General features: G+C 39.2%; 1 protein-coding gene across 5 annotated transcripts in view; it reads right to left on the minus strand.

The window, feature by feature from the left end:
* The window catches only part of LOC103467654 (synaptotagmin-2-like), a 71,471-nt gene that overhangs the window by 15,826 nt on the left and 39,474 nt on the right, over positions 1-16,171 (minus strand). For 4 of the 5 annotated variants that reach the window (XM_008414234.3, XM_008414233.3, XM_017305741.2 and 1 more), the window contains 4 exons: positions 6,977-7,188; positions 6,489-6,646; positions 1,185-1,322; positions 211-378 (listed from right to left, as the gene is read on the minus strand). In XM_008414234.3, the coding sequence (XP_008412456.1) occupies positions 211-378; positions 1,185-1,322; positions 6,489-6,646; positions 6,977-7,169 (657 nt within the window). In that variant the 5' untranslated portion in view covers positions 7,170-7,188. The remainder of the gene's footprint in view (positions 1-210; positions 379-1,184; positions 1,323-6,488; positions 6,647-6,976; positions 7,189-16,171) is intronic. The other variant, XM_008414236.3, reaches the window with a different exon arrangement.

Genomic DNA, 16,171 nt, shown 5'->3' on the forward strand with positions numbered 1-16,171 from the left:
CTTTTTATCACTGTGGGGGGGGGAAAAAGTCAAAGTGTAGGAGAAGACAGAATCCAAATATCTTGCTCCAGGACAAGGAAGAAAGGGAAGTTAACTTCATCTATTTTTAACTAGACATGTTTACAAATCACGTAAGCAGAGGTGCATGATTCATGAGCAGGAAGAGAGTGATGATGAATGACAGGCGGGCACCAGTCACTTTAAGCTTACCTTAAAAATGAATGTCTCATTGAAGACTGGGTTGAGTGTTTTCTTATGTACTTTTGTGTCAAACTTTTTCTTCTTATCAGGCAGGACGAAGACTCTGACGTAGGGGTCTGAAGTGCCTCCACTGTCCATAGAGATGAGGTCAGCTGCTTGTAGAATTCCTATTGTTAGCTGAGGAGTGTAACATAATGTCATTAAAACAGTGCAAAGAATGTCTTTTGATCAACCAAAGGCGAAATGTATAGTGCCTTGTACTTGAGCTGAAAATCCTTTTCAGTATTTTATTATACAAACACACAATTCATTGGAATTTTGTCCGAGACCTACACAAAGGTGAGCATTGTTGTGAAGTGTAAGGGAAACTTAGTCTTTTCTCTATTTTTCACAGAAAAATATCTGTAAAGTATGGGGTGCACGTTTACTTCCTTCCATCCGTCCGCCTGCTCTGGATGGCTGGAAGTATCCATCTTTTTTTTTTTTTTTACATTAAAAAACTTACACTACCCCAGAAAAATAAAGATTTCTTTTTTTTCTGTTTTGTTTTGTCTCCACTCATACCAATGACATTCAACATTTAAGTGCCTGTGTTTTTGTTTACTGTCTTTTGGTCAAGTCACTTTGTAAAACATCAACTTTCTACATATCACCCCAAAAATGCATGATGAATTACACAAACTAGCAGTGAAAGTAGACTCAGGAAAGCGGCAAAACCTGAATCCTACAGCTGCTGTGGACTAGAAACCCACCTGGTTCCATGAAAAAAGAAAAAATTAGTTTTGACTCCAATACATCATTATGTTTTGATACGAATAATTCCAAAGTAACTCTAGCTGTAGGTGTTGGGTTGTCCTTCTGAAAGATAGTCTCAAGTTATACATCAAGTTTTTCTTTGTAAAAATATTATTAAAAATCTATAATTTACTTGCAATGTAGTGTGGGTAATCTGTAAAAAAAAAATAAATCTGTAGTATTCTTGCCTTGTTTTCCTGGAAATCATAATCAATGGAGTACTGCAGCTTCCCAAGCTTTTCCTTCTCCTTCACCTCTTCCTCCTTCTCATCTCCAGTTAGGCCTGGCTCAACATCATCTTCTTCATCGTCATCATCCTGGGGTTTCTGCAATGACAGAAGTTGGACAGGCGACAAAGGAGAGTGTGAGAGGATGGCAGTGAAAGGGTGGCTGAGCAGAACATTAAACCTTACATGTCAGCACAGCAGTCAGGTTAGTCACAGCACCTACCTTCGACTTACCCCAGTGTTACAAGTGCAAACTGTTCATCAATGACCACGGTTGCAACCTGACTTGATTTCACTATTTCCTGGGTGACACCATTTGCTGGTTTTGGTTTTTCATGTGTTAGAAGAATGTTAAATATAAAATAGGAACTTTTCTTCATCTACACGGTGTTGTTGACATAACACTACTCATTACAACCCATGGCTGATGTGTCACAGATCTAGAACACAACATAGAAGGGGAGGACCAAAAGTGAATAAAGTAAATTCATACACTGTGTTGATACATGTGGGTAAATATGCCATAAGTCATTTAATAAGCACCTATGGGTGCTAAATACACATAATCAGGCACCCAACAAGCACAAACTAGCATCCAAACAGTCAAGCTAAAGGTGAGACATTTACTTTATATTTCCAAACTGATAAAAGTTATTTCCTTCTGTATCTGCTGTTTTGTGAGATCAAATGACGTGTATTAAACAGCTGTCAATTATGCATTTTGTACTGATCTCACACCAATGATTTGTGTTCACTTTTGGACTTAACATTTTGCTTAATCTCTGGTCTATAGACAGAAAACTAATCCTATCCTTTCACACATGTGCGTCATTTCCACTGGGCAGTACAGCACGGGTCAGTGCGGCTCGATATCCTATTTTATGGTCCAGCGTATTCAGAAGAGTATTTTCACCACCAGTTGGATTCTTATTGGGCAGGTGGGGCTAAACCCAAATTGCATCATACTAGGGTAACAACAAACGTGATGCACTAGCATGTTTCAAGCTTGTTGTCACAAACAGTGATGTTTTTCTGTCTTCCGATCAACAGACTGTGTTGTGTGACGCCAGTAGCTTCACCTTTACTGTACCATGTTGTACAGTAAATGAACTATACTGTACAACTGGGCCCAAGAATGTTTTTATGGGGTACAATGGAAAGAGACAAAATAATGTACTGAACCACACAGTCTTGTGCTCTACCACTCTGTCAAAATGGGACTATGCCATGTTAGCTACTAATGAATAGAATTTTGACATATTTTACTTTCTGTTTTTTGTTAAAACCTTTTCCAATCCATAAGCTCAACACTCAGATACATACCAAGTTGTGAATTGAGCACACTGTTTCACTAATCACAACTGAGCAAACTGAAATGTTAATTTATTATGGGCTTATAAAAATAAACTTATTTTGGAGAGAGATTTTTTTAATTAAACTTGTAAAATTAAGTGGTTTTAGTGAGTATTCAACATATTTTTTACTTATCCCTATTTTTATGGACATTTTTTTATATATACATTTCCTTTTGTTCTGAAATAAAGGTGTTTGGTTTTCAGTTTAATTGTACAGCACATAATTATGCCAATTTTATGAGAAAATAGTTTTGAAATTATTGATCACACGTCATTTTAACAGACTACGCCTTATGCTACAATTTTGAGAGTTGCTGAATATAATAAATTGCAAAACAAAGAGCAAGGAGTAACATAGTGAGTGAGTGGACATTTGAATGCAGTGATCCGACACAAAGAGCGACTGAGGATACAACCTTTCATCTTTTAGTTGGAAAACAAATGCTTCATCCCCAGAGCCTCAAACATACTATGATGTTATACACAAAGTGATCTCTGGCCTAATTGGTTTTTACAAGAGTAAATTGAAAAAGTCTGAAAATTGAGTTTACCTGTTTTATATCAACAGTGTCAAATAACAATGTGATTTCTAAAGTACATAAAGCTTTCTCGCATCTTTATGATGGGGGAATTTTCAATTGTCAGACTCTAGAGGTAAAAATGTCCCACTTCATGAGGTTTATGCAAGGACAACAACTTTTGACAACAATGGAAAATAAGTAAACCAGAGTTATGATTGGCATGTATTGAATATCTTTGCTACAATAATGTCACACTCTTATGGCTTTGGCAGGAATCTCGATCACTCAGGTGGAAAAATCTCACTATATTTTAAAGAAATAAACTTATTCAGCACACATGACTTCATGACAAATTGGTGCCTGACTATTTTTGACAAAGTCTTCATGAAACTAGAGAAACACTACTCACTGATAAGCCAGAAGAACATGACATGCACTAACAAATAAACAATAAACACATTCAATGCAGAACTTATCACAAGTCAATTCATGTCAAGTTTATTTAGCATATAAATAGAGCAGTTCAAAGTGCTTTACACCATAAAACACAATACAGTAACCAATTGTGAAACAAGCAAGAAAAGTTACATTTTTCCACACGCCACCATCAAAATCAAAAAACATATATACTGTACATGTATTTATTTATATATAAATTTGTAAAAAATATATTGATCAATGTTCCCCAGGTGGCTCTAACATGGTGGGGTTTTAGTCAAGATTTAAAGGCACTCAGTGTTTTGGCAGTTTTGCAGTTTTCTGGAAGTTTGTTCCAGATTAGAGGAGCATGAAAACATAACACTACTTCTCCATGTCAGCTTCTGATTCGGGGAATTCAGAGCAGACCAGAACCAAAAGACCTGAGTGGTCCGGAAGGTTTATACAACAACAGCTGTGTGTTGTTGTTGTATTTAGGTGCTAAGCCATTCAATGAATGATAAATTAACAAAAGTATTTAAGAGTCTCTTCTCTGAGCTACAGGGAGCCAGCAGAAGGATTGTTGCAGTAATTAATGTGACTGAGGATAAACGCATGGGTGAGTTTCTTTAGATCTTGCCGAAACAGTAGCCCTTTAAGCCTACATAAGTAATAACTGAAAACGTGTGCCGATTCTTGATCGTTCCTCTTTAGGTCCAAAGTTGGTAACTTCAGCTCTGTTTTTGTTCAGCTGGAGAAAATCAGCTGAACACACAGGACACCTACATTTTGCTTACATGCAGACTCTCAAGCATGCTTAACACTCTCTCTCATACACACACACAGGCGCGCGCACCCTTTCTCACCCTGCGTCCGTTTATGTTGGATTCTGTGGCTGTGTTGTGCTAATAATGTATTTCATTCAAGCATGCCAGGCCACACAATGCAGGATTCAAGTTTATTTCTGATGGTAAGAGTAGATGTTTTATAAAAATCTGAGAGGCAATAAGTATTCAAAACAAGAAAGTCACAAATTTTTGTAAGGTCCAAAAATTTATCCACCTATTTGTCCTAAATATAATGTACAAATCCATGAAGGTATCATGCTATATGCATACGATTTGGTTCTTTTCATACTTCCTGCAGGAGCTCAGAGATACAGATACTGTGCCTGGATGAATGCCTTTTGCTGAGTAACATCAGAGCTCAGTTTTAGGTTTAGTAAATAAATTGTCCACGGAAACAGACAGTTTATTTTGGACTGAGATGTTTCAGGCCTCTATTTATTGCTAATCTAGGCATCCATTCAGGGTCACCATATCTCTTCAGTGAGATCCAAGGGCTTTAGGGAAGAGGGGGCATCAATGACTTTCACCTAGTATGTCAGCAGCATGGGTCATCCAGGAAAGTTACTCTCAAGTCAAGTTGTGGCCATTCAATGGTAACCTACTGCAAGGGCATATGCTGGTCTTTGTCAAGAGATGCAGACTATTCATCTGTTGTAAAACAAGAAGCTTATTTGTACAACCAGGTAATGGAATGAATTTTATACCCGAGTCAAGATACAGAGGAATAGTTGGTGAGACACCAGTTGTGATTGTGCTCAGCAGTTGACTTCTGTCATAGCAGAAGCTTGCTTTGAGCTTTTAGGTAAATAAAGTTACAGCCGATATTTGACAAATACCCAGCTTAACCCTTGCACATGCATGTTAGTGATCTCTAGTGAGTTGCTCAGTGCGCTCAACATTCAAAGGCTTAACCATAGGATGAGTTTCATGTTCACTTCAAACCATATAGAGATTTTTTTTTTCACTTATTTTTGCAAAAAGAAAAAAAGCAAAACAAAACTGCAATCTCTGGATTGTCAAGACATGGCAGTTGGTGCAGCATAACAGTTTAGTGGATTCTGCAAAGCAGCTTAATTGTTCCCATCGAGTCCTCAAGCACCTGCAGCACCAAAAATTGCAAAAAACTAGGGAAGCCATAGCAATCATTGTCATCATCACTGCAATCCAACCCCTCCAAGCCCAGCCCAACCCAGCCCAACCCCTCCACCCCTTTCCCCCCTCCAGCACCGCCGCCGCCCTGCCCTGGTCTGTGCTTACACAGAGCAGCCAGAGAGGGGTGCCGTGTGCTGTCAGACCTACCGTAGACAGAGAAGTCCACCACAGTCAAGATACACGGAGCACACATAAGACACAAAGCAGGAAGGAGGAGAGCAGAGACAAAGGAAGAGATTGAACTCACAGCAGACACCAAAGAAGGGTAATCACAGCAAATGCAGTAAGCTGCTCTGCAGGGAGTGAGGAAAATGACAGATGGAAAAGCCTCCTTATTGGCTCAGTTGTGTGCTTTTATGTTTTATAATACCTGCATTTTTACCGTGTTCAATTCGCATCAGCACACAATTGAATTTTTACGTCCTGAGGCAACTTTTAGTGCAAGCTAGTAATTTTTGATAATGACTCTTTATTGAATGTAAGAGAGGCAGACAAAAAGGAGACTGTGCAGCCAAGGACGCTGTCATTTTTTACTCAAACCCCAAAGCCCACATGAAAGAAAGAGCAACAATGACATTTATGACAAATACATTGAATAACAGAGAAAGAAAGAGAAAATGAAACAAATAATTATGGTTGACAAACAGTGCAATCAAAATCTGTGAAAAATCCTTGACCGGGTTAGAAAGACATCAACACAGTATGCAACTTTGTTCATTTCTAATCAGTAATCGAAATAACTTTAAGAAGAAAAATAATGTGTGTGTGCTACTGCACTAAAGTGAAATAAATTAGCTGAGTCGTGCGTATGACTCATCTTTTTTTTTTAATCTTTATTCCACCACAGCGCCTCACATTAAACCAATAGACATTAGCTAATAGGGTCATGAATGGGTCAGTTATTTGTGGTTCATATGCAGTAACAATATAGATTTTCCTAGCTGTGACGCAACCTGTGTCAGTGAAACATACCTCTCCTTTTAAGTTCTTCATTCCCATGTCACCCTTCCCCTTCTTGCCCTTCTTGTTCTTCTTCTTCTTGCAACAGCATTTCTTGATGATGCAGAAGCAACACGTTAGAATCAGTAAAGCAGCGACCACGGCAATGGCAATGATGGCCCAGGATGGCACTGAGGAAAACACACAGACCAGTTCAAAGACGGAACAGCCCCACTCAGAAACAAGAAATGAGAAGCACATAATCTGAAGTCTGGCCAAGTGATCATTTAGGCTGCTTCATGTCATGCCCCAGGCCACACAGATTTAGTAAAAGGTGGAAGGTTAGCAATTAGATTGGATGAAAATTAGATTTCCCTGCCATTAGGAAGAGCAGCCAGTGATCAATATCAAATAAAGACATTATAGGACTGATGATGCCTGCAGCAAAAGAGAAAATCTAATTCCAAAATAATTGTTGAGAGCCACGTCAATAAGAGTTTTGGGCTTTGCCTGGCACTCACGTGGGATCTTGTCGATTTCATTCAGGAACTTGTTTTTGATCTCATCAAAGGCATCGTTCTTGTTGACTGGCTCCGTGGCGTTTCCAGCGGAGACCAACCCTACGGGGGCTGGAGTAACCGTCGAGTCACTGGCCCCCGTTGGTTTTGCTGCGACCATAGGCGTTGTTTCTTGCTTGAACAAGTTAAACTTCATCACTAAGGCTGCTCAGTCCCTGAAAAACAGCATGAAAACACACGATCATCAGCATTACAGTTTCAAAGACTTGACATTTGGCGACACAGGTACAGCTGTATTAAATAAATTAGAATATGTGTTACATAAACAGATGGCTGGTGCTCTGCCTGTTATTGTTGTAACTTCACATGCAAACTCATCTTCTTAAGCCAGACAGGAACTCAAAACAGATGTACCTGGATAAAACAATACCCACACCCAAATCCTAGAGTAATGGTTTAGCTCACAGTTTTTCTTTTAAATGAGGTAAGTGCAATGTGTATGGTGTAGCTTGCATTCCTGCACTGCACTGTGATTAGTAATACAATTGGTTACTGTTTTGTGCATATTGTTTTACCGGTTAGCTAAGTGACGTTTTTGAATAGAGGGTAAATTTCCCTAATGAGATGGGGGGCATTAGAATATATCACACTGTATTGTATTGTACTCACACATACACCTGAAAACGTCCCTAACTGCATTATCTAGTGGTGGCATGCAAATTAAATACCAATAGGTTTTAGTCATTAGAGACACGAGGCACCTCAGGAGGGAAGGTGAAACCTATAACGGCTCCAACATGAACATCCATGTGAAAGAAAGTGAATTTACAAGTTCCCAAAACTTGTCATTTTGGCTCATTTACCTGAAAACTTTCACAAGGAACAGGGCATACAATGGTGAACATTTTTGTTCCCACTTTTTATGATAGAAAATTACTAGGGATAAATTCCTAGAATCTCGAGAAAAGGCACTGTCTGTAACTGAAACCTAATTTGGTTTTCTGTATTACTGTTTCTGATATTAAGCCGTGAGTACCTGACCTGCTTGGCTGTTTGGCCAAGCAAGAAATAGGTTAAGTATCTGCACAGACCTAAACGACAGTTGTAACAGGGCACTTTGTGGTTCCAGATATCTCTGAACATGAAGTGCAGTTGAAAGCAGCCTACCTTCAGAGTGCTGAGTGAATGATTGCAAAGGAAGCAAAGACAAGCATAAAAAGACTGGGGCTCCTCATTTTATTTTCTAACACGTTGGTTTGCAAAAAGATGAATCTCCCATTTCTCAAGTGCCAATTTTCAAGTTGCTGCCAGAGATGCCGTTTCTATTTATTGCTGCATATCAATTATTCAAACTGAGGCTAACAGCAGGAAGGATAAGCTTATATTATTCAGGGCCATGGACTGGGTTATACATCTTCAAAAAATGTGAGATGGAGGACAAACTTTTTTTCTGCTGATGAAACTACTTGGTAAATATATTGAAATGGGAACTCTGCTACAGAGAAATGATAAAACTTTGTGTGGGCGAAGAAAATTACTTAAAACAATCGATCATATTCAGAATGAAATTATCTTAAAAAACATAAATCTCTGCCTGAATTATATTTCATGCTTTGCTATGACAGTGTTTAAAGGTCACAAAAGAAGAAATGTCTATTTTATTCTGTTTGTCCCCCCTCCCTCATCAGATTAAAGTGTATCAATTTAATTAACAGTTGTGGGTCTGTCCTCTATGGAGGCCGTAAAGGACAAAAAGAACACAGACCAAAACCATTTTATGATCACCATCAGTCCTGTTTTAACGTCAGCACTTACTCACAGAGGAAGAGAAAGCTGTGCAAGCCAGTCAGATTTTGAAACGCTACTCCTAAATTCATCTTTTAACCAAGGTTAAAATAGACAACGTCCTGTAAACTGAGGCTGCTGACACATGTGCAACAAAATTAGCGTGCATTCAGATGACAAACAAGACTATCCAGGTTTGTATGGTCTTCTGCACTGAGAACCTACACATCCGCTTATGTCTTGTCATATTTTATACAAACCAAGGATGCTGAAGTGTAAGCTAAGGCAGGCCATGTCATCAACCCACAACACCTTTGAATCACATTCAGACCTCTCTTTGTGCAATTGAGTGGGCATCTTTTCAGTTTTCAGACAATTTGTTTGAGGCTGAAAAAGCTTTGGAAAAATCTTATTGAAAGATTAAGATTGACGTGTCATTGCCTGGACTCAGAATGGGGTTTTTACAACAAGATTGCATTGTTTACAGTAAAGAACATGTTAACTGGCTTTAACTTTTATCCAAAGTTTTACCGGCTTCTTTACATTATGCTTCGCCTTAGAGCAAAGGGATCTTTTGTTTTCACAGGGGCCGGGTAACAGCACAGAGAAAATCGTTAGTCCCTTGATGATAGACATAGCTAAAATTGTTTTCTGTATAAAGATTTTGGAAAGCATCATAAAATCCATCCTTCTCTTTTAAGTGTACTCTTTCAGGTGGGACTTTTTTTATTTTTTGAGAAACGTCACAGCTCTAGTATTGTTTCTAGTAAAATCACTTCTCGAGTGTGTTTACCACATCCAGCTTGCTCGAAGATGAAACTACTTAATCACCATCCAACTCTGAGCAGTGGATTTTGTGATAAGGGCCAGCTCATGCTTGAGGCTCCTTTAGAATGTGCAGCCAAGCAATTTTATTTTAACTAACTATAATGACTCAGACTCTAACAATGTGAGGCCCACTCTAAGAAACGGAGATCAAGATTTCCGTACGTCTCCATGGCCAAAGTATTATCTGAAAGCTACACGAGATAATCTGCATACTGTAATTTCAGCTATGATTCACCTGGAAGGGGATTTGTTAAGCAGCATATATGAGAGTGATATCACCCCACCAATATCTAGCCATAATGTGGCACTGATACATATTTCTGCTTTGATTTCTTGGTCACACTTCTGATAGAGCACATTGAAGGAAGGAGTGATGCTCAAATGAATTTCAGTTGTGGACAACTTTGTTATTCACCTGATGTTGAATTAATCAGTTAAGTCAGTGACAAAACAATGCAAAATGTGAACCTCGTCAGACTGGCATAGAGGGCTTTTTGGTTTGTTCTTTTGTTTGCTTTTGATGAAGCCATTATAAACCTTACATAAGAGTAATTCTCTTCAAATATTGAAACTGTTGTATTTCTGCATGGTGATAAACTGCTGTGTTTATGGTAATTTAGTTTGGCTGATGCAACACAGCATGATTGGGTTATGAGTTAGAATAGTGTTAAAAATGAACATATGTGATCATTTGTAATTAATTTGATTTATGGTAAAGAAATCACACATCTGAGTGACATGTAAAATCTTTTTCTGGTTCTATAAATGAAATATGGAATCACATCGTAGGATTGATGAAGAGAGAAACTGACTGAAAAATGGTTATATGTAAATGAAATAGTTTAACATAGCATCTAAATCTGTTACAATAAAAACATGTCTGATAGTGGATCAGTGAACCAAACTTTCCACTGATAGGAAAACCCAAGCGGCACGTAAGTCAGTTTGTGAAGAGTGTGTGCATGTGGGGGGGGGGGGGGGGGTTAGTGGGTGTTTATCAGGAGCTTATTAGCATCCACGTCAGCTCCAAGTGAAAACAACCTAAGGATGGGGAGCTAAAGTCATGCAGCTGTTTTACAGGATGACAACAAGTACCACAAACAGCAATTAATTAACTATCTAAAATCAGTCAACCACATTTGCTTCCCTCCAGCACAGACAGTTGCGTCTGTAGCAGCTGTCGGCCAGTAGCCGATCTGTGCAAGTAGGAATCACAACCCATATTTTCATTCAAACTTCATTTGTGGTTCAAAGCCTAAAAACATTTCACCATTCAACTTTCAAAATGGCCTCTCTAACAAAGAGTAAATTGGTTCAAAGCCTAAAAACATTTCACGTTCACTTTCAAAATGGCCTCTTTAACAAAGAGTAAATTGAGACCAGAGTCACACGACTGCTCCTCGGGGCAACGGTTAGGAGCATTGGGGCGACAAATTAAGTATTGAATATTAGGCACTGTGAATATGCTGTTGTGTTCGAAGACGAACAACAGAAATAGCTACTAGGTTGCCATTAGTCACTGTGTGATATGGGTTCTAAAAAATGCAAAGAAAACTAAATAATATGTCCCCAGTGACATAATTCAAGTCCCCACAGAGGCCCCCGCCATCTGTGACATTACGGGTTATGTGTGGGTGGGCTGAGTGGTTGGCCTCCAGCTGAACTAGCAGTGCATACTGTGCAGCTTCATTTCCTCCAAGTCTAACTGATGTGATGGTTGCATTAATATGGATTGGTTTCCTTAGAAAATTTGCATTAATTCAGATATTTGCAAAGTTCTACGCATTAGGAAATCCCTTCTTTGATTCAGGTTGAAACAGTTTAAGATAATTCTCATTGAGCATGTGATATGATTAATACTTGGATTTTTCACACTATGCGATTTCATCATCTGAATCCCAATGAGCTATTTAAAGTATAACATATACGTTTCAGAATTATGAGAAACACCCATTAAGGTTTGCTACAAGATGAAAATATTGGCTCTATTAGCACTGAGTCACAGCTGACCTCTGATTTCTCGGGAACTTGATTTAAGAAGAAAACGTGTACTGGACCAGCTACAGAACAAAAGAAGGCAATATTTTAGAGAATCTCTCAGTGAGAAAAATTCCTGCTTTGGATGAGCTGAACTGAAAAACTGGACTTGGTTCAATTAGAGATAATGCGTGGCTTTGATTCTGAATGCTTGCTACTTCATGGCAATTCTCCTCAACTGAAATGGACTTGGGGCTCCCGCAGTCATAATGGTGTCATTTTAGTCAATTTTAATAAGATTACAGGGTGGATACTGATGGCTGCAGTGCTTGCTATTTACCACAGAAAGATGAGAGAGTCCGCTGAAGTAAGTCTGAATATATTCTGAGACTATTTTCAGTTGGATGTGCTCTGAACTGTGAACATTCGAATCTATTGTAATCACAGCGAAGCTCTCTTGAACTTACCCAAATTTACAACTGCTTAATGTAGAAAAGCAAAATATTCATTTTAAGCGCTTGTCTTCCAAATGACTTGAGAAGAAACAGAACAATGAAAATCATTTGTTGTTTTCAGTAAAATAAATATTAAGTGCATGACAGAGACATATTTCTTCAAGGTTGTCTACTGTGGTTACATAGCACTAGCTCTTTTATCATTTCACGACAGAGAGCCAAAAGATGACAAGGCTTTGGCAAAGCTGAAGTCGCAGCTCATGTTCCAAAACGATGTGCCAGAACCAGACATTGATAACCAAAAAGTCTTCAGCTTAAATACATCAATGAAAGCAACCCAGATTGCATAGTTCCTCTTTGCGAAGGTTAAAACACAACAATTAACTAACACATTTCAATGTTTTCACAATCTGGGGCTCTTTAGTACTTATGCATATATGAGAATGGGTGATTTCTGTGGTGTGTAATAAAAACATTGTATAGTCTTTTAGTAAATAGTTTTGCTCTGATTTTACATTAAATGTGTATAAACAGAGAGCGTGACAAGGGGAAGAAGGTTAAGAAAATCTAACCAGACCGTTTGAGGCTGCACATCAGCTGACCAGTTGTCAGGAGACAACACTCTCCTGCCATAAGTAAATAAGCCAAGATTATTGTTATCTCTACTGGGATGTTAACTGGAACTATTTAGTCAGTCAGATGACATTAAGATTTAGCTTTTCAGCAACATACATTATGCTGAATAAGAAGAAATTCACCTCAAGCCCACCGTTAATTACTGTGGAAAATAAGGGGAACTTCTCTTGAACCTGATGTACCAGCAGAGTTTTAGGAAATATTATGGGCTCTAGCAGGAAATCAGAAGTGGTTCATCAACGGGTCTTTCAACAGAAAAATGAACCCAAATATGGACAAATCTACACATTTAATTCACCATACACAATCATACAAAAAAAAATAATAAAGAGTGAACAAAGAAATGACCCAGGCCTTTGGGCAATCTACACTGATCATATAATGGTTAAATAGCCTCATATTTCTCTGCTTCAGCCTCGTGAAAAGTTATAGGAGAAGACTTCATGATCATGTTTTCTTTCATAAAGCTTAGTGGCATTTTGACGTGAATCACTTCCTTTAACTCTGTGGACGGGGCATTGGTCCCGACAGAGCATGCTCTCTTAGAGTGGCATTCTCCTAAAGGTTAATGCTTCACGTACCGTTCTAATACATTAAGACGCAACATTCAGTCAAGAGTGGACTTGCAGCAGGACAAAATATTTCATGGTAGAACAACTTTACAGGCTTACTTTCTGATGACATTTACTAACTCTCACTCAGCGTCTGAACTTTAACTCTGTCAGCAAAACAGCTCATGCTTCCATCCACGCCTGGACATTTTAAATAGCACACTGTTTTCAGCCTGGGGGGGGGGAGCACAAATGCTTTTCAGATAAACATAAACGTTATAAAGATCCTTGAGGGAAAAACTGACCATCAATCAGTGATGCTATCAGGGCAATTACACCTCCATGTCCACAAATGCAAGAGCATCGCGATGTCCTACTGATGGGAAGGCAGCAGCCGAGATAAGGATGTCAGAAAGTTATTTTATGCTTCATCTCGCTAAAGACAATTAGAGAAAAAGGCCTCGCGTTCGTACACCTCTGCAGGTCTTGACCCAAAGGGCGGTGCAGACAGGCTCATTTACAAACCTGCTTGCATAGATAAAACAATGCTCATTCTCACCCGCGGCTGTGACTCAGGTATTATCAGGAGGGATACTTGGAAAGGAGGAGTGAGGCGCCAGGATTTGAATCCTGAGCCGAGGCACTTCGGGCATCATTTACAGCCAGTTGCCATACATCCTCCCTGTTCCCCCTCAGCACGGCCCCTTCCCCTGTCTCCCGATAGGCCGATTAATCATTCTGTCACGCAGACAGTGACCCAATCTGCATGTAAAACTGCGTAGAGGAAATGTGACACAAGCAGAGGGTCTCCTGCACCACAGCAGATAAGCAACGTCTAATAACGTTCAGAGGGGAAAATTCTTAGCAAAGGAGGCCGTAAGTGAAAAATGGTTTTCAGGCGACGGAAATAATTCAAGGAAAAGGTGTATTAAAGAAGCAGCCTGTCATATTGAGCTATTTGCTTCCATCCGTTCAGGTGGAGAATGAGATGAGGAGAAAGATTTACTACTCTTACGTCTGTTTGCTAGATTTTGAGGTGAAACCAGTAGGTATTCAGAGCATCACAGATTAATCTGTTATACACTGAAACAATAAAATGCAGGGAAAGCAGACAAACGAATGAAGGGATGGTGGTCTGAAATTTAACAAGCTGTCGTTGTAATGGCCAAATTTATAATTTACTCTCAAATTAGTTTAGGAGCTAAAATATGAAGGGATAGACCTTATTTTAAACTAGCACCACACACTTACATGGAATCCCAATAATTATTGTGCAGTACTGCACAATTAATGCTCGGATGCATTATTATTTTGTAGGTTTCATTATTCCAGGTGTTCTGCATTCACCTGCTTGTGCATAATAAAATGTCTCAAAGGGGGCTTGTTGCAGATGCTTTTGTCATGGGATTTTGTCTTTTTTACCTCAGAAAGTTGACTTCTTATGGGCATTTCGATGTAGATCTGGAGGCTGAAGCTGCACTCTGCAGCCACACTAGGTCTGGAAGAGGAGCTACAAAATTTTGAAATATGGAAATATTTCTCCAGTAGACGTAATCACAAGTTGGCAAGACTCTCTGAATAAGAGGTTTTCTGATTTCTCAAGCTCTCGTTTCAATGGGAGGAGAATCTAACAGCATGCACTTCTTCCACCGCAACAGTGGTTGAGCCGCACTGGTCTGTGATCCTTATACTCATTTTTATTTATGTTAGATCTCTGCTAGCTTTCATGAAAAGTGAATCGCAAATTCTTAGCAATTTCTCCCCCAATACCACATCTCAACACACAGAGCTTTCTTTGAGGATTTGATGGCAAGGAAATAATCTGCAGGTCATCAGATTATCTACTAAAATGCTGAAATACATCTACCTGTACGCAAACAAAACAAATACACCAACTATGCAACTTGATCACCTGTCAACTTGCATTCATCCAAAAATATAATTAATTCAAAAATATCTCTGAAAAGTCAATGTCGTGAACCTCTAGTGTTGCCTGTTCTAATTTGTACGCTATTTAACCGTCACAAACCTCTATTTCCACCGTAAAGCAACACAGACAGAAAATGCAAGTAGGTAAAAATCTCACAACACCCCACAATGACAGCTGGCTCCACAGTTTAAAGAGAAGCCAAACTGCTCGGTCAGCACAGCAGGATGTGTGTGATTTGTGACAGCATCTGACCGTTTAACACCGAGGTGCCCTGCTGTTGTCTGCCAGAGACACATCATCAAATGGGCCAGGGCCCAAGCCTGGGAAGGCTCAGCCCTCAGTGTAGGGTGAAGAGCTGATGGCGTTCAATGAGATATCCAAGTAAGATCCTTTTCAGCAATAATTTGCATTTAGAAAACAGACAAATATGAGCTTAAAGAGAATGTTTCAATAAAGTTGCAAGAGTTTGGACAACAGCAGCGACGTAGCCCCAGGAGGGCACATCCACTCTACCAGAATATTGCTTGAATTATTTGAAGCCTACACTATTACAGTAAGCCTCTTTCCTTTCTCTCTTCCTCTTTGAGCACTTTCAGCATTTGGGCGCCAGCTGCCTTCTTGGAAGGGAGCAAACAAGAAAAAAGAAAGGAGACTGGTGAACTTCAAAGCTTCGTCTCATTTTTCTGATTATGTATGAGAGACTCTGAGAGTATTTCTTAGTGTGAGAGCCACTGGGAGCGGCTGCCTGAGGTACAGACTTAATGAGCCTGTCTAAATGTTTTAAAGCCTGACAAAAAAAGAACGATCAGAGCATGCTCAGTATCACATACTCCTCTGCGCTATTGGCATTAGAGAAGTAAACATGCAGCAGTAGCACACAACATAAACATTGTCAGGTGGAGTTATAATAAATAATAACTGGTACACACCAATCAGGCATAGTATTGTAATTACTGACAGATGACATGAATCTCACAGTGTAAGCCAGTTAGTGAGCTTCGTAATTATACTGACTTAGATCATGTACCAAACTGCA

The sequence above is a fragment of the Poecilia reticulata genome, chromosome 7 (assembly GCF_904066995.2).
Source record: "Poecilia reticulata chromosome 7, P_reticulata-male-v2, whole genome shotgun sequence".
Classification (NCBI taxonomy): Eukaryota; Metazoa; Chordata; class Actinopteri; order Cyprinodontiformes; family Poeciliidae; genus Poecilia; species Poecilia reticulata.